Source organism: Vombatus ursinus, unplaced genomic scaffold, assembly GCF_900497805.2.
Source record: "Vombatus ursinus unplaced genomic scaffold, bare-nosed wombat genome assembly UNPS02014814.1, whole genome shotgun sequence".
In the NCBI taxonomy this organism is placed as follows: domain Eukaryota; kingdom Metazoa; phylum Chordata; class Mammalia; order Diprotodontia; family Vombatidae; genus Vombatus; species Vombatus ursinus.
Genome location: NW_020954592.1, coordinates 3238617 through 3265546, shown reverse-complemented (window position 1 = coordinate 3265546; position 26930 = coordinate 3238617). Strand labels below are relative to the sequence as shown.

The window sequence follows — 26930 nt, the reverse complement described above, 5'->3', positions numbered from 1 at the left end:
ATATACTAATATATATACTTGTTATCTCCTTTGTTAGAATTCAAACGCTTCATGATCAAAGATTTCTTCATTCAATGTACCTGTATCCCCAGTGTCTAGCACAATTCCTGGCACATAGTAGGTGTTTAATAAATACTTATTGATTGGTTGACAGAGTTGGACTAGGAGACCTCTATGGTCACTTCCAGTTCTAAGTCTATGATCCTAAATCTAAACTATGTGAAATGATTCATTCACCAGAGTAACTGGTAGAAACACTGGACTCTAGAGGGATGAAATAGAAAATAGCTACGTTTCAGCAGGGAGTATGAAACCCCTTGCTGAAAGGGTATGATTATGTAATCTGTTCTTGAGATCAAACAATCTTACATGGTACTATCAAGGGAAATAATGAAAAAGAATAGGAATGAAGGGGAGAAGATTACTTCCAGACCTCAAACTATAGTACAAAACAGTAGTAATGAAAACCATGTGGTATTAGATAAAGAGAGAAGTAGATCAATAAAACAGATTAGACATGGAGAGAATCAGAAATAATAGAACTAAAAATTCAGTGTTCTATAACCTTTCAAAACATGAATACCTTGAGAAAGAACTCCCTACTTGACAAGAATTACTGGGACAACTGCAAACAGATTGGAAAAAATTAGACAAATATCTTATACTGTATTCTACAGTAAATTAAAAATGGATGAACCTGAATATTAAAGATGAACAAATTATATGCTTTTAACTGCTAAATGTATGAGATGTACTAATGTTAGACAAACAAGGAGCTATTACAAAAGATAAAATGGATAATTTTGTTAAAGCGAAAAGCTTCTATACAAGAATGCATTAAGTATTATGCTAAGTACCAGACCCTGTACAAACAAAGTTAATACAATTAGGGTAAGAAGGGAAGTAGTCTAATGAGAAAAAGAAATCTTTTTATAAAATTTCTTGAATAAGGGTTTGGTATCTAACTAAAAGAATTATGATGCCAAAAGCCATTCCCCAAAAAATTTGAATAAACAGTTGTCAAGAGTCGCAGTCTATCTCCAAATCACTATTAGTAAGAAAAATGCAAATAAAAATTGTGGGATTTCATCTCATATCCAGAAAACTGGTAAAGATGACAAAAGATGGGAATACTCAATGTTGGACAGATTGTAGAAATATAGACATACTAATGTATTGTTGATGGATCCACAAATTGGAACAATCATTCCAAAAACTAATTTGGAATTATTCAAATAGTGACAAAAAGGTCCATACTCTGATCCAAAGATTGTACTTCTAGGTATCTATCCCAAGGGGTTCACTGATAAAAAAAGATAGTCCCATATATGCCAAAACATTTTTATCAGCACTTTTTGGACAAAGTACTAGAAATAAAGAAGAAACCCATTGGTTGGGAAATTGTTCACCTGTGATACATGAATGTATTGGACCATTACTGTGCTGTAAGAAAGGATGAATATGATGAATACAGAGAAGCACGGAAAGATTTACATGAACTGATACAGTGAAGAAAAAAATAGGAAGGGAATATATTGGTCAATAACAATGTAAAGAGAAAGAACAACTCCAAGAAAACATTGGAAAATGAATGCACAAAGAACAAGCTTGACTCCAAAGAAAAGATGTGAGAAGACATTTATCCCAATTCCTTTGCATAAGTAGGGATCCCTCAGGTATGGAACACCTAATGTTATTGTCAGATATTTTTAGATGTATTGATCAGTTTGGCTGATTTTTCCCCCTCTTCTTTTTCTTTATTATGTGAAAGATCATTCTTCTTTATTATAGGAAATATTATATTATATTAAATAATAAATATTATATTATATTCTTCTTTATTATATGAAATAGCTATCTGAGAAAGGGAAAGGAGGGAAATTTAGGCAATGAAAAAAGATCAATACAATTTATTTTAAAAATAAAAAGAATGTAGGAAGATAGGATCAAAACCAATTCTTACATATGTATTGCTTTAATATAGTGATGCCCTCAGAGAACAAGAGTTGCCTTTGTTCCATACTAAATGACCCCAGGCTGCTGTGCTTTTAGTTCTTGTGACTAGTTTCTTCTGCCACTATTAGGATGTTACCTGTTACTTCTGTCAGTTACCTTCTAATTTTTTGCTTCCTATCTGCAGTGAGTTAGAAAAGTCAACAATCAAACTTGACAGAGTCTGAGATTAAGCTATGAGTGAGGGTCGAAGGAACCTTCCTATGAAGTTAACAGAATAATAATAATAGTTTACATTTAACAGCGCTTTAAGGTTTGCAAAGTGATTTACAGAGAGTATCTTATTTGATCTTCACTACTACCCTAGAAGATAACTATTATAGCTGTTATTAGCCCCAGTTTATAGCTGGGGCTATAGTCACATAACTTGTGACTAAAGTCACTTGTTTTTAGTCAAACAAGTAGTATGCCTACAATAGATGGGATTCAAACCTAGATATATTGTCACTCTCCATCATAACATCCCTGACTCTTATGGTTTTTAGCTCTGAAATTTTGTGACAGCAATTTAAGCCACTCACAGGTCTTTGTGCCAGAAGCCTGATTCCCAGATAAGTGAGGCATTTTTATATAGAACTCTTACCCCTCTCACTGGCCTCAGGGGTTAAAGATTAACCTTACAAAAACAAAGTTTTAATGACTGACTCCTTCTCTCTTCTTGAACAAAGGGATACTAATTTTGCAAATGTTCTCCATGTGCCAAGTGGAAACCAAGGAATATATCACCAAATTGACTTCCAGGTTTTTTCAGATTAAAATTATAAATTATAGCACAATGCAAAGAGCTATTTAAATCTAGGTTTATTTAAAAACAAATTGTGGCTTTATAGATCAAAGTAATCATTATGATGCATTGAAATCTATATAGGAAAGCAGCTTCATAAATCAGCTAACTATATTTAAAAGCATCTTTCAAAAGGATCAGTTTTAATATTGTGAAAACTAAATTAGTCTGAGTTTTTAAATATCTACGAAGATGAAAATTTTGCTCTAATACTTTAAGTTTCTTTTGTTACTTTGTTTAAAATATGTATATTACTTTGTTTAAAATATGTATTCTGTTACTTTAAAATATGTATTCCGTTCTGTGACTTTGTTTAAAATATGTATATTACTATATCAAGCAGTGTAGTCTCTTGACTAAAGAACCTACAGATGCACCTCACTTAAAGGAAAACTTCTACATGAAAATCCAAAACCAGAACTTAGGGAAGAAAACTTTTTAAAGTAAGATAGTGATAACATAAGCAATACACAAAGGATAACAAACAAGGCAATAGGGAAAAAAAAAAAAAACCTTCCCAATAAACATTGAAAACAAGAGCAGGGAATAAGATAGTTAAAAGAAATCTTTACTTTGGTAAAGATACAACCCCAAACTATTTTTTAAGTCCATTATCTTCAAAAGATCAGATAATTTAAAGTATTCAATTTTCTTTTGTCCCAAAGGACAACAGTTTATGGTATTATATTTTCAATATCAAATGAGTATTTGTATTTTATATTTTAGTATCACAATTATTGTCAATAAGATTTTACCAAAATGTATTACAGATTTTTGACATTTTAAAAGTCCAACTTTTTATTTTTCAGGTACGGTTTGCAGTGAAGAAAAATAAAGGTTTTTTTCATTATATTCTTTATCCTTCCTATAATCTAACAAAGCCCTTCCAAATACCAGACTTTTTCTTTATTTGTTATTAAGAAGGTGAGGAAAGGGATAAGGAAAAAATTAAGTCAGCTATAAAGTCATCAATGAGAGGGGAAAAAAACTCTCCAATCACATGCAATGATCAATGTTAGTGCCACACTACTAAGTTAAAGGACACCTCCCTCCTTCTGGGAGCATACTTTGTATTCGCGGTTTTTGAGAAACATTTGTTGTCCTTCCACAAAGCTCTCCTCCAATGCATCCCCAATTCCTTGTTGTTACAGAGTTGAGCCCACACTCTGCAGGTTCTCTCACACTGAAAAGGAAACAGGCTATGTCTGCTTTCTAGAGACCAGAGGAGAAAAGTACAGAGAGGCTCATGACCAGTAGGATGGCTACTCGGTGATGAAATCTTTGACTCTGTCACCCCAGGAAACAAACATAGAGTACTAGAGTCAGTATTGCTGGGTCTCTTCAACTTCTAGACTGACAGTGGTAAACTAGCAGAAGGGGGGCAGAAGAAAAAAAGGGAAAAGGGTACTAAGAATCACACAGTTTTTAGATACTCCATAAACAAGAATTCAGCTACTAGTATTCTATAGCTAACACCCTTTTCCAATAGCAAATGAATGGATCACGTAGTGAGGGATTTCAATCATGACTATCTCACCATTAAACTATGACCCAAAAAAAAAGGTGCAGCTAAATGGTCCAGTTTTTCCTTGGAGAGATAAGCTCCAAGGAGCTGATGGAATTGATTATCTCACATTAGTAACGCTTGTAAGTGGTTGCAAAAAGGCCACCATGGGAATAAACTTTAATAACAAACACTTCATGGAGGCACTATATTTAGACTTTTAATATCACAGTCGCAGATATACTGTATAAGCACATAGAAATTAAACTGAAGAAAATAAATGTAGAAGAGGATGGGTGCACCACACAAACGCAAAAAGAAGATACATGTTAGAAATGACACAATTCTAAGGGCACTGGGATAACCATTCTCAAGGTATTTCAAAAACAAGAGTAGACCAAAATCATGGAAAAAAAGGATAAAATCAGAGTCAGGTAGAATCAGAACAAAATACAGCTAGTCACATGGTGAGAGAAAAGGACAGTTTGGGCACACCATTGGTATCCTAGCAATGTCAAGGAATTGAGAGGAAGGCACATAGCACGTTAGGTGGTGGACACCCAGTGGCAGATCTGGGAGGACCCAGATAAAAGTTGCACAGAATGGGCAGGTATGTATGGGTTACTACTGGCAATGTTAAGAGAAATGCACATCTGAATGAGATCACAGAAGTATTTGCATACTGTCTGAAAAGAAAGTGCAGAAATGTGTTTTTATTACTGAAAAAGAAAAAATGAGGAGAAAGAAGAAAGAAGCAGGGTGTTATTGGAGGCTATTGCATTCAAGAGTAGGGGAGCTGACAAAGTTACCAAAAGAAGTAGAATGTGACTTCCCTTCACTCTCCAACCTCCCACAAAAAGAGCTATTCCTGAAGTCCTTCTTTCCCCAGCCTACTGCCAAATGGTCCCATGAAAATGTCTCCTTCCAAATTTGACATAAATATAAATATGAAAAATAGCTTCATTTGTAAAATTCCATAATTTTACAACCAACTTTCCAGGAATGTATTAATTCTGTGAAAGCACAGAAAAACACTTTCCACAAATATTCTGAAAGAATTGGCATTACAGTTGTGCAGTGGAAAACAAATTCCGTCAAAAAATATGGCAAAAACCTTCACAGTGCTTAGGAATAACGTTTGAATTCTGTTTATAGTCATAATTTCCATAGTTCTATATCCTAACTTCTGTCAACGATCTAGTTCATGGAAACAGACAGCTTTATTTCCTTTGAAAATTGGCTTAATAGAGGAATCTTTTGTAACTAGAAAAATAGCCCTAATTAGCAGCTTTGCTGCATAGCTGATATACTGTGAAAGCAAACTGAAAATATAACAGCCTGCCATCTTGTGTGAATGACATGCAATTGCAAATCTTTTTCTTGGGAATCTACTGGCAAACTTAGCTTTCTTTCTCTACCAAGGAAAAGTGTAAGCAAGACCAAAACAAAACAAAAACTAACAACCTAGGAACAGGAAATTTCATACTGATGCTGATAGATGCTATATAGATAATGATACTGATGAGACATTCACAACATGATGTTTCATTGTTTAGGTTTTGAAGGCTCAAAATAAGAGTGAATAGCAATTGTTTCTGTTCTAGGCAGAAACTCTAACGGTTTTCCTCTTCCAGATTGATTCCTTTGTGAAGGCAAGCGAGGCCATCTTTTGCCTTAATTCTTAGCTAGCTTTTAATTACTGAATGAGCATTGCCTCAGACAAACTGAGACCTGGGAAAGGCCTTAGCTTAAAAAGGCCAAGGTCTTCCACTGCATCTGAGACCATCACCAGAAGTCTTGACCTATGTCTTGCCACTGGGCTCCAATGACTCTGGAGGAGAAAGTGAGGATGATGACTCTGCACAGCTCTGCTTCACTTAAATCCAATTCACTTGCAAGTCAAGACACCACCTTTCTGATATCACTGGTGGTCCTCGAAAACGAAGGACCACCAACAACAATATGAGAGGACTGAAGTAAAGAGGCTGGGTTGACAGGTGGGGTATGTAGCTTCAAGGACTTCTTTTTGAATTCTAATTATATATTTTCAAAAGTACAGCAAAGTGATGTGAGGGTTTGGGGTCCATATCAAGACTATTATGATGAAATAAAAATAGCAATGACCTACCGGGGTTCAGTATTTAATTTTTTTTCTTTCAAAATGCTTTGTCATTGACTTGAAAAAGGATAAACCAGAGATGAAACATGCCAAAATCTTAGCACTATTGCATGGGATCTTACCTTTTCACCACCAGCTTTAGGGTTTTATGTGAACCTTTCACCAAGCAAATTGCCTCCTGTCTAAATCCTGAGAGGCTTATATCATTGATGCCCACGATCTCATCTCCAGCTAGTAACTTGTCAACGGCTGCAGCTTTACTGCCTTCTTCAATCTGAAAAACAACAAATCTCACATCAGTCTTGTTATTGTCAGACGATTAAGTTAAATTAAGTAGACATCCAAAAACATGGCAAGGATCAGGGTGTTTATTCACTGTGACTAGACATGCAAGGGTTAATCTAAAAAATAAAGAAATGTATAATTACTTTGACTTTTATAATAAGTCTAGGCCAGACCTGATACTTATCAAATGATTGCTCTTTCAACCCCCACACAGGTAAAGTAGCTTCAAACAAATAAAAACACTATTCCATGTCAAGTGACAGTTCCATGGATAGAGTGCTGGGCCAGGGGTCAGGAAGACTCATTTTTCTGAGTTCAAATCTGGCCTCAGACACTTACTAGCTGTATAACCCTCAGCAAGTCATTTAACCCTGTCTGCCTCAGTTTCCTCATGTGCAAAATGAGCTGGAGAAGGAAACGGCAAACCACTCCAGTATCTTTGCCAACAAAGTCCCAAATGGGGTCTTAAAGAGTAGGATACAACTCAATAACAACTACCATTAGTCATTAGGAGAAAAACAAAAGGGCAGAGGGCAGATGGCGGAGTGACCCCGTGCAAGCTATCACTATTACTGTTGGTTGGGTCTACAAACAACATTAACTTTATTTTCCCGGTTTTTCTTCTCCACACACTGCCACACTCACTTGTACTTGTCGCCTTGTCTTACTGACTGATACCTTAGATATATTACTTTGTTCACCACTCTCACCTTAAGTTATAAGCTTCTTGAGCAATAGGGAAAACGTCATACCTCATTTGGTACTGAACATATGATAGGCACTCATATCCTCATTGGCCTGATTAATTCTTTATAACCTTAAACAATGACATTTTTAAGAAAGACTATTTCTATGATTCTCTTGAATGTTTAAATCTTTAGCCTAGTTTTTCTGGGAAGGTTATAACCAAAAAGGGCATTTACCTTCATTAATACTTAAGTATGCCACACCCCAAAATTACAGTAAATATATACTCTTGGAATACAGCAGAGCTAGCAGGATTTTGGAAAGGGTATAAATTATTACCTCCTCTCTTCTCACTTCTTACATTACCACCACCCTGGTAGATGCCATTACCTTATGTCTGAACTTTTACAATAGCCTTCTGGTTGGTCCCCCTGCCTCATAGTCCATCCTCCTATAAGCCGCCCAAAGTTATCTTCCTAAAGCACAGATATGACTATGGCATATTATCCTACTCCCTTAGTCAAGAAACTCCAGTAGCTCCCTATTACCTCAATAAAACTCTCTGTTCAGCTTTTAAAGCCCTTCACAACATGACACTTCTATCCTTCTAGTCTTTTTACACCTAACCCACCTGCTGGTGCGTCTGCCTGCTTCGGGCCTCCTCCCCACTCCAATCCATTCTCTACTGGGCCATGAAAGTGGTCTTCCTAAAACACAGTTCCAACCATGACATCCCTGCCCCAACCATTCAACAAACCCCAGTGGTTTCCTATTACCTTCAGGAGTAAATACAAAATACATTGGTTAGAATTCAAAGCCCTTCATAACCTAGCCCCCTCCTACATTTCCAGTCTTTTTATACCTTACTCCTTTCCCACCCCAACACATACTCTTTGATTCAGTGACAAGGGCCTCCTCAATGTTCCACGAACAAGACACTTCGTCTCTCAGCTCTGGGCATTTTCTCTGGCTGTCCCCCATGACCTCACTAGCTTCCTTTTAAGTCCCAACTAAAATTCCACCTTCTACAGGAAGTATTCCCCAATTTCTCCTAATTCCAGTGCCTCCCTCTGTTAATTATTTCCTAATTATGCTATATATAGCTTGCTTTGTACATAATTTTACATGTTATCTCCCCCATTAGATTGTAGGCTCCTTGAGAGCAAAGACTTGTCTTTTTCCCTCTTTTTGTACCCCTAGTTCTTAGGACATAGTAGGCACTTAACAAATGTTTATTGATTGATTGACCTAATTTCCCTACACATATACTCTATAATCCAAGAACGCTGGTCTCCTTTCTGTTCCTTCCCAAGACAGTTCATCCCCAAACATTTTCACTGTGTCATATGTTCTGGATTCTCTCCCTCTTCATTTCCATCTCTTGACTTACCTGGCTTTCTTTAAGTCTCAGCTAAAATTCTGTCTTCTGCAAAAAGCCTTTCTTGGTCTCGCTCTTTCCCTTAATACCAGAGTCTTCCCTCGAGATTATCTCCCTTTTATATTTGTGCGTGTTTGTATGTGTGTATCTCTTTCATCACTGCTGATTTGTGAACTATCTAAGGAATAGATGAATAGAATTATCTAGGGTATAGAGCTAAAATGAGAATTGGTATGTTCCATGGTCATTTATCTGGAAAACTAAGCAAAATATTCTACAAGTCCTAACATTTACCTAAAACTTCAATATAATCACAAAGCCCAAAGCCATTAAAAGCTTATATTTTAACAAAGCATTCAATAATACATTTTAATCCTAAAATATGTAATAATATTCTAGTGTAGATATAGATATAGAAATCTGGTCATTTTTCAGTGATGTCTGACTCTTTGTGATCCATCTGGGATTTTCTTGGTAAAGATACTAGAGCGGTTTGCTATTTCCTTCTCCAGCTCATTTTACAGATGAGGAAACTGAAGTAAACGGGGTGAAGTGACTTGCCCAGGGTTACACAGCTAGTAAGTATCTAAGGCAGGATTTGAACTCAGGAAGATGAGTCTTTCTGATTCCAGGCCCAGCACTCTATCCACTGGGCCACTTATCTGCCCCGAAGATATAGAGATACAGATGGGTAAAACGTGTGTTAAAGATCAAACTTTTTAATCAACCTCTAGCTCTAAGAGTCTGAAGTTAATTCCAAGATAAAAATAAAATGACTTTTTTTTTTAAATAGTTCAAAGTTTCTATCAGGACAATGGGGAAGAAAGATACACTCAAACTGAAAAAACAGGATGAGTCAAAAGGACAGGATGCATTATAAGCCAAGACAAACTAAATGATAAAGTCGAGGTTTGTATCAAGGAAAGCACACATTGCTAACCATCCCTGTTCCTGTACTGACCACAGAGCAAGTTTCTGGACCATGCAACAGGACCCCTTCTCCTCCAAGTTCTATTCATGCATCTCCAAATATCTACATTTCTACTTGGATATTTCAGCAACCCCTAAACATGTTGAAAATTCCTTGATGGAATCTAATCTGTCCTTGAGGGCAGAGATAGTTTTGTTACTGTTTTGTATCCTTAATACATAATGCTGGGCATGATGCCTGGCGTATAGTAAGCATTTAATAAATACTTGATGAATGAAAACCAAGTTAATAGCTTTTTCCTCAAAACTGATTTCCCCTCCTGACTTCACCATACTTATGTCAATCCTCAATCTCCTTGAACAGAAACTGAGGAGTAATTACTATTTTCCTCTGGTCACTCACCAAATGCTGTCAATTCTTCCTTTTTAATGAATCTTGCATCCATCTTTTCCTTAGCATTTTCATTCCCACGCTCTAATCTAGTTCCTTTATCTCTATACATCTGGATTATTAAAATAGATTCCCTACATGCCCAAGCTTTTTCTAGAGGCTAAAATAATAAAAGGGGGGGGGGGAAATCCATTGATTTGACATCATAATAATTGGATTTAAGTTTTAGTTCTTCCAATTACTAGCTATGTGATCTTAGGCAATAATAATAACAACAACAATAACAAAAATAACAATGATAACAGTTCAAATTCATTCAGCACTTCAAAGTTCACAAAGCACTTAAAATATATTATCTAAGTGAGACTCAATCTTCTCTTATTTGTAAAATAAAGAAATTAAGCTAGATAATCTCTAACATTCCTTCTAGCTACAATATTTGATAATGCTTTTATTCAAATCATCCTGTATGTTGCTTCTTGATGAATCTCCCAAAAATACTATTTTAATCAACATGAAATTGAGTGCTTCAAAACCTTCAATAGATCCCCATTCTTCCTTAGGGTCTTTAATTTCTTTTCTGAATTTATCATCCACTACTTCCAAATCAAATCAAGTTAAAAAGCAAAAACTGTCCCTGCTCTCAAAGAGCTCACAGTCTGATATGGGAAACTATGTAAACAATTATATGCAAATAAGATACAGACAGGATAAACTGAAGATCATCTCAGATGGGGAAAGCAAGCACTAAGATTAAAGAGACTGGGAAAGGCTTCTTGCAGAAACATTCAAACATATGTTATTGTTGTTCAGTCATGTCCGACACTTCATGACCCTATTTGGGGTTTTCTTGGCAAAGATACTGGAGAGGAAAAACTTCAGTTCATTTGACAGATGAGGAAACTGAAGCAAACAGGGTTAAGTGATTTGCCCAGGATCACACAGCTAGTAGGTGTCTAAGGGTAGATTTGAACTCAGGAAGATGAATCTTCCAGACTCCAGGCCTCTATCCACTGCATCACCCAGCTGGTCCAAACATATCGTCAGGTCCTGATCAGTGTCAATAAGAATCTCTCACTTATTCAATTTCACAATGGATATTTCCATTGGGTTAGAACCAATTATCAATATCTTAAATAATTAAAAAATATTGCTTAATAATTTTAAAATGTTTTGAGTAATTAAAAACAATGTAAAACCAATGTTTTACATAATTATAATTCAAATTAAATAAACATTTGACCAATTAAGTAGGTTCATTATTTGCACCAATTGGGATCTGCCTGTATACTCCATTTTGGCCTACAAGAGATCTTTCTTCTTCTTAATTACTATAGTCCTTATATAGCATATTTATCCCTCAATTGGCACAGTATTGCCTTATATAATTTAACTTTTAATATACATGTCTTAATCTTCCAGTTGGACTGTAAGCTCTTTGAAGTCAGGAACCATAAACAACATATTTTCGTCAACTCCCACAGTGCCTAAAACAGTCAGATGCTCATATTAAGTATTCAATAAATACTTATTGAAAGAATCTTAAATCTAGCCACCTCATTAAGAGAGAAGAACATCAGAGTCCAAGTTCACCAAAGCTTAGGGCCCAAATTTCTCTAACTTTCCCAAATTCCACATTCTCCATCCTGTGTTACGAATGCCTTATTTGAAAGAACACACAGAACTTCTCTAAACTAGGGCTTCTTAAACTTTTTTTCATTTGCAACCCCTTCAGTGACTCTTAAACCACACTTTGAACCTAGAGCTACAATTTGCCCAAATATTAAAGCAGGTTTCAAATAACAAAATCCAATGCACAGAATTTCATAGTAGAAAAAAAAAATTACATTTTGGCATAACACAAAACTTTTTCCAAATCTTGATATCAATTAACCAGTCAACTGCAATGCGAATAATGCTAGAATCTGACTTTCCTTTTGTATGTCAAATAGGAAACAAGAAGTATTAACTATGCTCCCACCTCTCCCCCTCCCCCAAAAATCTAAGACATAAGGGAAGAAATTAAAAAAAAAAATAAGGAATGTTCATTACATGCTCTGGGATTAGATAGGAACCTGGCATGCCTAACATGAAAAATCACAAATCCATAATCTGAAACTAGCTTTCCTTTTTGGCTCATCAAGTAGTAACACCACACACAGTGTTAAGCATCTATTGAGCACTCAAATATTTGTTGATGATGAAAACAAGTTCTGGGAAACAGGCCAAAGTCCAGAGTGGGATTTTAACATCACGGTATTCATTCTGAGGAACGCAGAGGATTTAACACCATCATTTGAGGACCTATTTTAGGTAATCAAAATAAATGGAAAAGATAATTAGTCAAAATATAATACTTAATTTGCTAAAGGAGTTACAGTTAAGAGTCCATATGGCCATATAATTTTCTTTAAAATTATTTTAAGGGAAGAAGAACTAAATCACATGAGGAAATTCACTACAGTTCCTAAGTTTTCCTTGACCTAATAACCTTTATTCAATAAATATTTGTAATGTAGCTACTATTTACAAGGGAATGTTGTACTTTCAATAAAAATATCCTTCAAGGATGTAAAATTCAATAATGTAGTAGAGAGAACAACATAGATAGATACATAGATAGTTCTTGTCCTTTGTTCTCGAAAAGGACGGCGACATCAGGAAGATGATGCCACATTTTGCAAGTGAATTGGATTTAAATGAGGGAGGGCTGTGCAAGGTCACCAGCCTCCCTTTCTCCTCCAGTGCCATCTGGGTGCAATGGCAAGATACAGATCAGGAAGATTGGAGATGGCTAGATAGATAGATGGATAGACAGACAGATAAATACACAGGTAATTACTAAGTTAACCTTCTTTCCAAACAGTGAAAAACGTTAGGAATCCAAGAAGCACTTGAAACTATTAATTTTGTTTTTTTGACTCAACATGTTAAACATTTTAAATCTAACTTCTTCGATACTTCAGTGAACCTCTGAATTCATCAATGTGCACAAATTTTCCATTGGTGTTAATCAAAGCCCATTCTTTTACCTTCCCATCCTATGTGATTCTTCTCCGTATTCTCCCATGAAGCTTCCCTATTAAATCTCTCTACCAAAGATGCTAACAGTCTGCTTAATCATGTGAAACACATCAAAAAAGTTTCATAATTCAAATTCAGTTATCTCTTGTAAAAACTTCATCTTATTTTCCTATAATTAGAACACAAAGCAATAAAGCAAATTCCAGCTGATTATTAAAAAATCCTTATTAGAATATACAGAAAGACTGAGTTTGTTATGCTCCAAAATTTCTGCTATAATTCAACTGTTTGGAACTAAGGATGGAGAAGCAGTCTTAAAAATCATGGTTCCTTTATGACTCTTCACAAAATCCATTAATAAGCATTAAGTGCCCACTATGTGCCAAATATTGTCCTAGGCACAGGAGACACAAAAATGAAAATAGTCCCTGCTGTCAAGAAGCTTACATTTGATCAATGAAGATATACATAGGTATATATTTATATATAAATAAAACAAACAGAAATAGCAAGTAAAATGATAGCTGTCTTGAAAATGAAGCACTGTATTTCTGCAATCAAAAGAAGTAAAGAGGGACAGCTAGGTGGCGAAATGGATAGAGCACTGGTCCTGGAGTCAAGAGGACCTGAGTTCGTATCTAACCTCAGATATTTGACACTAGTTGTGTGACCCTGGGCAAGTCACTTAACCCTGATGGCCTCAAAAAAAAAAAAAAAGAAAAAGAAAAAGAAAAAAAGTAAAGAATATTGTTCTAATGTAAGTTAACAACAACAACAAAAAAAAAAAAAGAAATAGTTTTGCGGTTTGGTTTTTGGTTTTTTTGTTTGTTTGTTTGTTTGTTTGTTTTGGTAATTTCGTAGCTGGTAAGTGAAAAAGGTGACTGAGAGGGTAAAAAGGAGTTGGTGATAAAAGAATGAGCCAGGCTACAATTACCTATATAGCCAACAGGTGGCACCATTGGACTTAGACAGCTTAGTTGTTCGGGGTACTTTAAAATTAGGCTGAAGGAGGTAAAGAATAAAGAAATAAAACACTATGCTAAGCTCTTTATAAATATTATATTCTTTGAATTATTTGATCCTTACAACAACCCTAGGAGGCAAGTGCTATTATCATTATTCCCATTTTACAGTTTATAGTAAAATGTTTACAGAGTTCACTGAGGCTCACTAATTTGCCCAAGGTCACAGAACTAATAAAGGTCTGAATCCAAATTTGAACTCAGGACTTCCTAACTCCAAGTCAAGTTCCGTATCTCCTATACCATTTAGCTGTTTCTAGATTTCCTCTACACATAAATGATTGGAAATATTATGCAGTTATGAGTTGCAGAATGTCTACATTGCTTTTCTCTAAAAGAAACCCATTTCATTTTCAGAAAATGAAAGCATCTAAACAGATGTGGAAATACATAGAAAACAAATCAAATAAACTTGTCTTAAGATAAGTCATTCTGATCTTAAAATCAGAGATCAAAGCAATGACTTACAGGATTTCTTGTTCATTTTTTTTAAGCTTTTTGGTAACCATTTGGATGTTCAATTTAGTTCAAAATTGTTATAATTTTTTTAAGGGGAGGAGGTTTACAGATGTTATTTTTTCTATGTGTAGAATTCCCATTTTAGATTAATAACTCTTCTGATTCTTATAGTCTAAATCAAGGATTCTTAACTTTTTTGTATCATGTACCTCTCTCACAGTCCAGTGAAGCCTTTATAATGCTATATATTTTATTTTGTGCATTTTAAAGTTCTTAAAAGGTAAGATTCTAACAATGGGTGCATAGGCTTTACGAGATGGCCAGAGTTTGATTGACAGCTGTAGAGATGATAGTTGAACCTTTGGGATTTAAGGAGATGATTAAGAGACAAAGTTTAGAAGATGGAAGAGAAGAAGCCCCAGGACAGTCTCAGGGGAGACAAGGGAAGAACATGCTGATGCTGATCCAACAGAAGAATATAAAAATGAAGAAACAGACTTAAAAGTGAGATGACATTTTATGTGAACAGATTTGGAAGAAAGACAACAAGATAGAAAACCAAAGAGAAAAAGCTGCATGATAGGTACAAACATTTTTTTTTAGTCATGACTGACCTGTGAGACCCAATAACCATTAACATGTAAATAATAACTATGAGGTTACTGCTTAGAAAGCAAATTTCGTATTTCTTTTGACAGTTCTCCAAACCACCTTTCCAACAAAAGTACACTTAGGAACACAATTCAAGCATACAAGTTTGTTTGCTTGTTTTAAATCAATAGAGAACCATGTTCTATTTGTTCATAAAAAGACATTTATAGGGCAGCTAAGTGGTGCAGTAGGTAGAGCACCGGCCCTGCATTCAGGAGGACCTGAGTTCAAATCCAGCCTCAGACACATAACACTAGCTGTGTGACTCTGGGCAAGTCACTTAACCCCATTGCCTAGTCAAAAAAAAAAAAAGACATTTATAATAGCATCCCTCTAATTACAAAAGTCCAATGTTCAATTTAACACTCCTAGAAAATCCTAAAACTTCAGAACTGGAAGAAACTTGGGAGATCATCTAGTTTAGTCCCCTATTCTACCCATAGGAAAATTAAGGCCCAGAGAGGCTAAGCTATTTGTGAGTTACTCAGGATATTCAATGCAAAGTCAGTACAAGAACCAAGGTTTTTTGACTCCCAGATAGGTCAGTGCTCTTGCCACATTGACTCTCTAAGACTTAAGAGGGACTCTGAAAAAGTCCCCAATCCCACCTGTGGAGGGGGACTCTTTTCTTACCCCTAGTAGTAGGATTCTTTTTAATTAAAAAAAAATACCCACTGTATTCTGTGTATGATGTAAAACAGGGATGGGGAACCTGTGGCCTCAAGGTCCTCAAGTGTGGCTTTGAGGCCACAGGTTCCCCATCCTTGGTCTAAAAACAGTCCAAGAGGAAAGAAATAGGAATATTTCCTCTATCTGGGGCAAAGAAGGGTGTTCAGTCTTTCATGAACCATGAATGAGGAAGACAGTTGACCTGAAGCATTTAAAGAAGGACAAGTAGAATGTTGTGGCCCTTGAGCTGCTCAGAAAGGAACAAGTGTGTGAATGGGGAATTCTTTTTCCTAAAGCTCCCTCAATATGTACTTTAAAGACAGTTGTCTTAAAATGTTTTTCCTTCCCTTTAAACCCAGTATTATTTTCTAACTAAAATAGAAAACTTATTAGGCGCAAGAAACTTAGGTCTAATCACTGGTAGGATCTTAAAACAAAAAGTCATCAGAGGAGCAGTGCTTCTGAAACATGACTCACTACCTGTGTCTTACTCGTCTCTGACTAGTTAGCTCTTTAACTCACATTCCTACACACAGACATCTTCATAAACAAAGCAGGAGAAAGTTCCAGGAAGTGCTGTGTCATTTGCTATTTGATTTCAGTTGTACATGACATCTTGTTAATTTCCTTTCTTGTCTTTGTAGATTTCTGCTGCTTCTGCTCTTGAACTAAGAAGGAAAGATAAACCCATGAGGCTGGAGGTTTCCTTTTCTTTTCACCCCAGGAATCTCCCTCTGACTATCTATTTGATATTCACAATAATGAAGGGTGGAGAGAATCAGCTATAAAAACAAAAGTATTCTTCCATGGAAGTAATCATGACAACTCCAAGTCATATCCTGAACCCCCTAGAATTTCCCCAAATAACTTCTATCAGATATACCTAAAAGAGCAGAAATCAGAGATTCTTAACCTGGGGTCTGTGAAATTTGTTTTCCAAAATATTTTTATAGAATATTTCAATATAACTGTCTTCCTTTTAAGTTATATGCATTTTATTTTATGCATTTAAAAATATTATTCTAAGAAGGGGTTCAAAGGCTTCACCAGACTGACAAAAAGAGCCATGACCCGAAAAAGATTAAGAACCCCTGATACAGAGCACTGAAAGGCATGACTGATTCAATGAGCAAAACCTCTCTCAACACTGTAAGAGGAAGATGGTTGTAATATTTTACAGATACTAACATATTAATGCTTGTTATGTCTTAATGCTTTGAACTATAAGATCAATATTGAGGTTATTAATATTACCACTGTGGACTTAATTATTTAACGGGCACAAAAACTCAGTTCATGATGGATATCAATATCTTAGTAGTTCAGACCATTCAACTGCCACATCTTCTCAATTCTTCCTCTACCGTATCTCTTGCATCTACTTCCTCCTTTCCACTTACAGTTCATCTAGGCTAACATCACTTCTTTCCTGGACTATCATAATAACCTCCTAATTGGTATCCCTTCCTCAGGTCTCTCCCTTGAGGCAACATAATACACTGCACAAAGTAATAAGCTTGGAGTTTAAATCTGAACCTAGGTTTAAATCTACACTCAGAAACTCACTAGCTGTGTGACCTTGAGCAAGTCAAAACCTCTGTGCCTCAGTTTCCTCATCTGCTAAGTGGTGATAATAATAGCACCTACATCTCAGGGTTGCTGAAGGGATCAAATGGAATAATATTTGTAAAGTGCTTTTCTTTTCTTTAAACCCCTCCCCCCTCTCTACCTCTGCACTTAAGTCACCAAATTGGAGTGTGTGTTGATTGAATTTGGAGGGTCTTAACAACATAGAATTTTCATACCCCTTCATCCTCCCAATCAATGTTGATACGTAAACTGCAGTCATTTTCATGATCTTCTCTTGCAATGTTTATCATTATTACTTCAATACATGATGACCAAATATGCCATGAAATAATGTTTCTTATTTTCTTTGGGCAAATTATACAACCCAACCTTCCAACTCCTTTCTATGCCTCTCTAATACACACCTAGAGCCACCTTTCCATTGAATGCAACTTCCTTCTTTCTTCTGGTTACATTCATAGCATGATAGATATAATTCAACTTTCCCATACAGAAAAACCTGCAAGAACCTAATGTTCCACTGGCATATCCTTCAATAAATCATCTTACCTCCATATCGTGAGGCATTGAAAGATGGTTTTGTGGAAGTCAAAGAAAGGTATTCACTCTGATACCAAAAAATGGTGGTTACTAACTTATTACATGAGTTTGAATTGCTTTAATAATAATGCCACTTTTATTTAGCTCTTTGTTTACAAAACATTCCTTATAACAACCACATATAATAGAAACAATAAATATTACTAATCTCATTTTATAGATAACAAAATAGAATCTTGAAGACAGTAGGTGACTTGCTCAAAGTCACATACCTGCTTAAGTGGCAAAACCAGGATTCTAATCCAGGTGCTATCACTCCAAGCAAAATTTCTTTCCATTATGTCATACTGCCTCTCTAGCTATCTACAAAATGTATTTTCATCGTACAAATTACTGCACAAATACAATATAAAGGATTATGTGCTAAGGGTCATATGAATAATACATACAAAATGCTAGAGAAGTTCATCACTTCTAGCTAAGCTAATCAGGCAAAGTTTCATGAAGAAAATAGCATTTAATGTAGGCCTTGAAAGATAGGTAAAATCTTGATAGGCGGAGTAAGAGGGGAAGGGCATTTAGTAGAGGAAATATAATGAGCAAATGAGTGTAAATATGGCAAAGCACAAGGAGAATTCTGAGAATGAGTGGTCCAGTTTGCTGGAGTATAGGGTTTGTGTTAGGTAGTAGCAGAAGATAGGGCTCAAAAGGTAGGTTATGGTCATACTGTAGAAGGCCTTAGATTTCTGAATGATTTTGGACTTTATCCTGTAGGCAATGGAGAAGTATTATGGGCTCTCAATAGAGAAGTCACGCTATCAAAGAGATAATCTAATGAGATGAGTTTGATATAATGGGCAGGACAAATCGAAGGAAGGAGTTCAAAGTATAGACAAGGAATTAGAAGGCAACTGCAAAAACCCAGGAAAACATTAATAATGATCTCTCCTTAAAAGAGGGCAGTAGGAATGGAAAAGAAGAGGTGAAAGAAATATCACAAAGGAAGATTCAATATGACTTGGCAAGTGATTGGATGTGAGGAGACAAAGAGGATTCTGGAATAGTCAAGAAAGGATAGAAGATGTTGATCCTAGGTAGAAAGTGATACAACTATGAGAAATAGTTAAGTTAGAAAGGAGGAGCTGTTACTTGTTATAGCAAGATTCCTAATATATTTCAATAAATCTGTGATCTCATTGATGTGGAGACTCCCTTCAACAATATAAATTGCAACCCATTTCCATGTAAATAATCACAAATGAATGGTCTAAAATCAGCCTTATAATGCCATTTAATAAACACAGATCTGACTTATCAAATGTAGGTGTGTAGAAATACTTTACTTTCCTCTGTAACCTGTTAAGAAACATGAGACCAATATATCATGTAAATTAACTTATAGCTGGATCTCTAGCTTGCTCTACCTTACTCTCATCGATAAATGAAAAGGTTAGACTAATGATGTTTAAGATCTCTTCCAATTAACTCTAAATCTGTAATGATCCTGGACTTATCCCTTTTGTTCTTTAGCCTACAAAAGTAATTCAAGTCATCTTATAAATATGTTCATTTGGTATTTTGAATATACTGTTTAAACATAGTGTACTATGCAGGCAATAAACTTGACTCATTCCAGGAATGTCTAACTGTGAAATATCCTTAGGGTATGTCTGATGATAAAATCAGACTCATAGAATATTAAAAAAAAAATACATTGATATTTAAGTAAAATTCGGAAGGGGTGAGACATAGAAGGAGAAAGGGAGAGGGGGAGAGAAAGAGAGAGTGAAAAGGGGAACCCTTGGGGTTCCCTCCTTCTGACCGGACAGTGAACACTAGAGACCTCCTTCCTGATCCTCCATCATTTAAGCAGATTTCTCAGGGAATTTGCCTCATATATAATTTCCCACTCAGGAGCTTTTCAGGACTTCATAATGTCCAAAAACTAAAACTCCCAAATCCTCTTATCATTTCTGTTCCCCCTCTACAGAATTATTGCCCCCTATCAGGTAACCCATCCCCTCCCCTTTTCAGCTTCTTTTAATGTGTTATCTTCCCCCACTACACTGCAAACTCCTTGAAGGTAAGGGACTGTCCTTTGCCTTTGTTTGTATCCCCAGCACTTAGCACAGTGCCTTGGACTTGGTAGGCATTTAATAAAAGTTTATTGACTCTGATTTTGCAAGAGAATAGCATGTATAATTAAAAAATCATAACTGTGACTATCCAAATAAAATCAATGCTGCTAAAATTTGAAGAGAAGCAGGTAAATGGGAAAAAAATCTCTGCAGTGAGTTTCTCTGAAAAAGATCTGATTTCTAAGACATTTAATAAACTCATTCAAATTTACAAGCTATTCCCCATTGAGAAAAAGTCAAAGGAAATGAACAGATAATTTTCAGAGAAAAAAAATCCAAGCTTTCAAATAGTCATATAAAAATGTTCTAAATTGGGGCAGCTAGGTGGCGCAGTGGATAGAGCACTGGCCCTGAAGTTAGGAGGACCTAGTTCAAATCCAGCCTCAGACCAAACACTTGACACTTACTAGCTGTGTGACCCTGGGCAAGTTACTTAACCTCAATTGCCTAAAAAAATGTTCTAAATTACTCATGATTAGAGAGATGCATATTAAAACTCTGAGGCCTCACCTCATACCTATCAGATTTGACAAAGTGGACAAAAAAGGAAAATTATAAAGGTTGGGAGGTTGTGGGAAAGCAAGTATGATAATGCACTGCTGGTAAAGCTGGGCATTAGTCCAGCCATTATGAAAAGCAGTTTGGAACTCTGCCCCCAAAGTCACTAACTGTAACACTGAGTGATTACAGTACTAGACCTATACCCCAAAGAAAGGATTCCTTCTAGATAGTTAGATCCTCTAGATACCCACTTTTACCTGTGAAATTGTGCCGATTGCAATAATCCCCAAGACAATGATGAACCTCCGGCAAACTCAAAGGAGTGTGGCCCCTTCGTTAACATAAGAAAAAATGAATGAGAAATATCTTTTGCCCAGATTTTGACAAGTATCTGGATGGGAACCATAAACAGTGGGGGGGGGGGAGTGTGTGTGGAACAGTACAGATAAACAATGATGTGAGTCAAGATTAGAGAAAGGAGGAAAGAGGGCTATATTGCTTTCAAGAAACTACAAAGCTCTTTTATTGATGACAAACTTCCCATGAAAGCACAAGTACTTTTTAATACTAACATTTTACCACGGTGTTACATGATGTCAAGGCATGCAATACAACTGCCTCAAAAGAACTACAAGATGAGCATCACAGGGATGGCAATAGAGAGATGTATAGGGTATGAGTAACCTGCAACATAGAACAAAAAAAGAACATCTAAGAAGACCAGGAGTAAAAGATTGTGAACTCCTTGAGGGCACTCCCAGTTCACTAAGCATATTCAATTAAAGTAACCATTTTGCCCTTTTCCAACCCTTCCTTTGACTTGTTTTATCACCCACTTTTCCTATTCCTTCTCTGGTCCTGGTCCATTGACTTCTGTTTCCACTTCTCTGATTTTATTGTTTTCTTGTTCCTATCTACTTCTTAGAAACTCTTTTCTCCTGATGCTTTATGGACTATGTATTTACTTTGCTAGTTAGTGACTAGCTTTTGCCTCTTTTTGTATCTCCAGCACTTAGCACTGCACCTGGCACATAATAGCTGCTTAATACGTGTTTATTGATTGATTTAATCGATGACCAATCAGAATGTTCCACTGCCATCCTCAAGACATCAGTAGAAATAGTAAGGAAAAACTCTTCAGCATGTTGGGTGGACCCCCTGTAACAAACATATGGAAGATTGTGGACAAGAATTACACAGGATAGGCAAGAATGGATGGATTAGTCCGAATATAGACTCAAGCATATTTTTCACTTTTTTTTTAAATTTGCATCTTCTTCTATAAAATAACTAATATGGAAATATTTTACTTGATTACCCATGTATAAACTATATCAGACGGCTTACCATCTGGGGGGAGGGAAGAATGGATAGAATTTGGAACTTAAAACTTTAAAAAAGTAAAAAAAAATTGTTTTAATATAATTGAGTGGAAAATAAAATATATTTTTAAAAAAATTTTAAAGGAATGGATGGATTGGCATCCTCAACCGCTGGAGGAAATTCTTCAATCAATGATATCACAGGCTCATTTGAATATCTGAGAGACCTTTAAAGCCAATGTGACATAAGGCTATTCCTTGCTTAGTTATATACTCTTTACAAACATTCAGTTACACACTGATGTTTCTTATAAAGCACAATAAGACCCAAGTTTACAAGTTGATTATCTTTAACATTTCAACAATTAAAACTTTTGATACATTTTATAATGGAGCAGCTATTTATGCAGCCCCCAGCACCTCATTTGAAAGGCCTATCCTATCACCAGTTCACTGAACAGTAGTAGTTATAGTAAGCCCTTTTCTAGCCCTTGCTATATCACCCATTTTTCTTATCCTTGCTCTGGTCCTGGTCCATTGATTTCTGTCTCCACCTCTCGGATCTTATTACTTTCCTTTTCTCCTGATGCTTTATGGACACTGTATTTACCTGCCTAGTTGGTAACTGGCTCACTACCATGTCCAAATGATTGACTATCTCTCATCCCCGTGCTTGTCAGTCAGCCGTCAGCCCCATATTTAGAGTACTATGTCTTGAGAACTCAAGTCTTGGCATCTCAGCCAGCATATGGAAGACTCAAGGCATATCACAAGCTCCTCATCTTGGCAGAATCAGTTTCAACAGAATAGTTACGATCCCAGGCTAGCTCACAAAGGCCTACTTAATCCCATAAGACAGTTGAAATACTGTATATTTGCAATTTGCAATAGAGCCACTAGAAAACAACCTTATGAGTTACATATTGGCCACTGGGGGTAGCCCAACAACCTGACAACCATTTGTATGACATTATTTCTATTGGAAAATGAAATTCTACTTCCAAGTTTGGGTTATGTGATTTGGTAGAAAAAGAATTGGACCAGGATTCAGTTAGACTAGGCAGCTAGGTGATGCAGTGAATAGATAGACCTAAGTTTGAATCTGGTTTCAGACACTTACTAGCTGTGTGATCCTGGGCAATCTTTTAACCTCTGCCTGACTCAATTTCTTCATCTGTAAAATAGGAAAATAATAGCTCCTACCTCACAAGATAGTGAGGAGAAAATGAGGATTTATATATGTATGTGTGTATATATTTACACACATATATGACGTCATATATATGACACATATATATACATATATTTCACTTTGCAAACACTGAAGCAGTTTTTGAGTTGTTGTCATCATCATCGTCATCATCATCATCATCGTCGTCGTCATTATCTCAGAAGACCTAGATCTGAATCCTAATTCTGACCAGCTATGTGATTTTAAACTACCACTAATTTCCTCTAAATTTGAGTTTTCTCAGCTGGAAAAATGGAGATAATCCCTGCTCTACTCACCTCTCAAGGTTGCTTTAAGGATTAAATATTAGAAGTGAAGGCAATATTTAAACTATAAAGCACCACACAAACATATGACAGAACATATGCAAAGTGCTTTGCAAACTTCAAAGTGCCAAATAAATGCTAGTTATTATTATTCAGCAATACATCAGTGATAGTACTCCCCCCTCAACACTGTAACACAGTAGTTTCCTGCCAAGAATGTTTTTGAAGGCTTCTCAATATTAGAACATCAGGTGGAGATCACATTTATTTCCTTTCTATCTCCTCAGTCCCACCAATCTTTTGCAAGTACAGCACATTTAAAATTTCAGGAATTAATAATTTAGGAAGCAGTTCTATTAGATATAGTTAGCTTTTACTGCCACAAACACCCAATTCTATAAAAATAAGATGATGAAACTACTGCTAAGTAGTTCATCTTACATTTCCTCACAATAATCATGTGAATTAGACAGGCATGATTAAAACTGAGAAGTGGTCCAGCTATTCTGCAAGGTAATTTGAAACTATGTCCCAAAGAAATCACTGTGTGGGCTCTCTTTGACCCAGTGATACCGCTACTAGGCCTATACTCCAAGACAGCAAAGAAAAAAAAGACTCAAAAAAAATTTTTTTTAATTTTTAAAAAAAATTTAAAAAAAAAAGAAAAAGACTCACATGTTGTGTTATGGCAAAAAACTGGAAACTAAGAAGGTGCCCAACTACTGAGGAATAGCTGAATAAATTATGGTATATAAATACAATGCAATGATTGCAGCTAGGTGGTGCAGTGGATAAAGCACTGAACTCAGGAGTCTGAAAGTTTCAGTCACGTTCAACTCTTCATGGCCCCATTTGGGGTTTTATTGGTAAAGATACTGGAGTGGTTTATGGTTTCCTTCTCTAGCTCATTTTACAAATGAGGAAACTAAGGTAAACAGAGTTAAGTGATTTGCCCAGGGTCACTCAGCTAGTAGTAAGTCTCTGAGGCCAGATTTGAACTTACAAAGATGAGGCTTCCTGCCTCAGGCTTGGCACTTTATTTACTGTACCACCTAGCTATCTGGAGTCAAGAAGACGTGAGTTCAAATCTGACCTCTGACACTTACAAGCCGTGTGACTCTGGACAAGTCACTTCCTCAACTATAAAATAGGAATATTAGTAGCATTGTTGAAGACCAAATGAGGTAATAGTTGTAAAGTGCTTAGGACAGTGCCTGACATATGGCAGGTGCTATATAAATGCTAGCTATTATTATTTTTATTAATAGAATACTATTGACTCATAAATAATGAAGAAATAATTTTTAAAAATAAAGAAATAATTTCGAGGGAAATTTGGAAAGGCTCATAATAACTGATAAAGAGGGAAATGAGGAGAACCAGTAGGCCAATTTATGCAATAACTACCTTATAAAGAAAAAAAAAACTGTGAAAAACTAGAGAACTGATCAGTGCAATGATGAACCATGATTCCAGGTGGAAGGCTGAAGACAGAAACATGCTAGCCACTTCCTGACAAAGGGTGATACTCAATTTGCAAAATGAGAAATACATTATTGGGCATTGCCAATAAAGGAATTTGTTTTGCTTGTCTATGAATTTTTTATAAGTGTTTTCCTTTTCTTTTAGACTTCGATAGAGATAGTGAGGGAAGCAGGAGAAAGAGAAAATAAGTACTTCTTTTAAAAGGAAATTAAAACAAAATGGAGACACAATAGATAATATTTAAGGCCCCTTCCATATCTAAATCAAAGTTCCTATTTAGATAGAGACATAGAAGGGTTCTTAACTCAATATCCACAAAATTCCAAGAGCTCTGGGGATAGATTTCCTGGATTTCATGAACTTAGATAGGAAAAAAAGTTACATTTTTATTTTAACTAATCAATAACTAAAATTTTAGTATTTCCTTGAATTATAAATGTAGGCAACACACCTTATTCTAAGCAGGAGTCCAGAGGCTTCATAAGATTGCCAAAGGGATTCATGATACAAAAAAGATTAGACTGCATCTACTATATGATATCCTAAGTAGCAAAAACTGCTTCATTTCCATGGTTTAACTTTCAGATTTCCAATGAAGATATCTGGGTACACACCTAAACTCCAGATACTAGGCTGGGACCTTGTTAAGAGCCATGTTTTTAGCTCCCAAACCACTTAACACAGTGCCACGCACATAATCATTAATGTTTAATGAGTATAGGATTAAATTATAGCTAATAGCTAATGAGTACAGAAATCAAAAAATTTGTAATAAGAGCAGCACATCTCTATCACCTCTCCTCTATTTAGATAGTATTTTGCAATGCAAAAAAAAAAAAAAAAGGTGGACTTAAAAACATTCAAATAACAAAATGGTTGTGAAATCCAAAATAGAATGTGAGTTGAAGAATAAGAAAATCAATGGCTAACATTTACACACTTTAAGGTTTGTAAAGCACTTTACCTATGTTATCTCTCATTTAATTCTCACAATAACTCTTCAAGTAGGTTTTTACAGATGAGGAAACTGAGTCTAACAGGTTAAATGATTTACTCAGGGTCACATAGCCAGTATCTGAGCCCACTTGAATTCGAGTCCGATTACAAAACCAGCATTCTACCCATTGTGTCACCTAGTTCTAAGGAAAAGAAGTCCAGACTATGCTCATGGGTTTTGAGGAAGGAAAGAGACCTGAGTCGCCTTGTCTCTGTCGTTAACACATGACTGACCTGGGAAAAATTCAGAGAAGGTGCAACTCCTCTTGGGAATTAGAATCTGAAACAATATGCCATTAATCTAGCAGCATATTATTCCTACCATGGTCTCTTCTCAATTCTCTTTGTTTCATTTTTTGAGACTGGGGGTGGGAAGAAGAATTATATGTAAAGGAGAAGAAAGATATAACCATAATATTTCAAGAAACAACTAAAATGGGTAACTAGTATTACTTCATTTTTATAATTTTCAAAGTGAAAGAATTGTCATGAAACAAAGGAAAAGGAAGAGGAACCAACAAATAGCGTAACACATTGTCTGCATTTTTCTGAATGCCATGGCTAATTATAAGAAGACCATTATTAGTTCTACTATTAACAAAGAAAAAATTCTGTCTTTTTTTAAAAAGAACATTGTCCTCGTGAAATTTGAGAACATTTAAAAGTCAACTGAGCTAAAGTTATTCCACTTATCTTAATGAAGTCATAGTTCTGAAGTATGCATCTTTTTCTTTTTTTACTAGGTGAATGCTAGTGCTAATCTCACCATCAGAATTCTCTCATTCTCTTCTTCTCTCTCCCTCCCCTCTCCTTTTTCACCTATATAATTCAATTTCCCTTACATACTAAAAATTCCCTGAGACTTTAAAACCTACTTTTCCAACTTAGCTTCCACTAATCCCCTCATAGTCCAACCTTCCAGCCAAGCTAGAATACCCGTCACAA

The 26930-nt window shown here is 35.8% G+C and overlaps 1 protein-coding gene across 5 annotated transcripts in view; it reads right to left on the bottom strand.

The window, feature by feature from the left end:
* SHROOM2 (shroom family member 2) overlaps positions 1 to 26930 on the bottom strand; it is a 245232-nt gene that overhangs the window by 124264 nt on the left and 94038 nt on the right. For all 5 annotated transcript variants that reach the window (XM_027835360.1, XM_027835358.1, XM_027835356.1 and 2 more), the window contains exon 2: positions 6543 to 6694. Coding sequence is in view for 2 of the 5 variants with exons in the window: in XM_027835356.1 (XP_027691157.1) it covers positions 6543 to 6694 (152 nt within the window). In the remaining 3 variants the exon portion in view is untranslated. The remainder of the gene's footprint in view (positions 1 to 6542; positions 6695 to 26930) is intronic.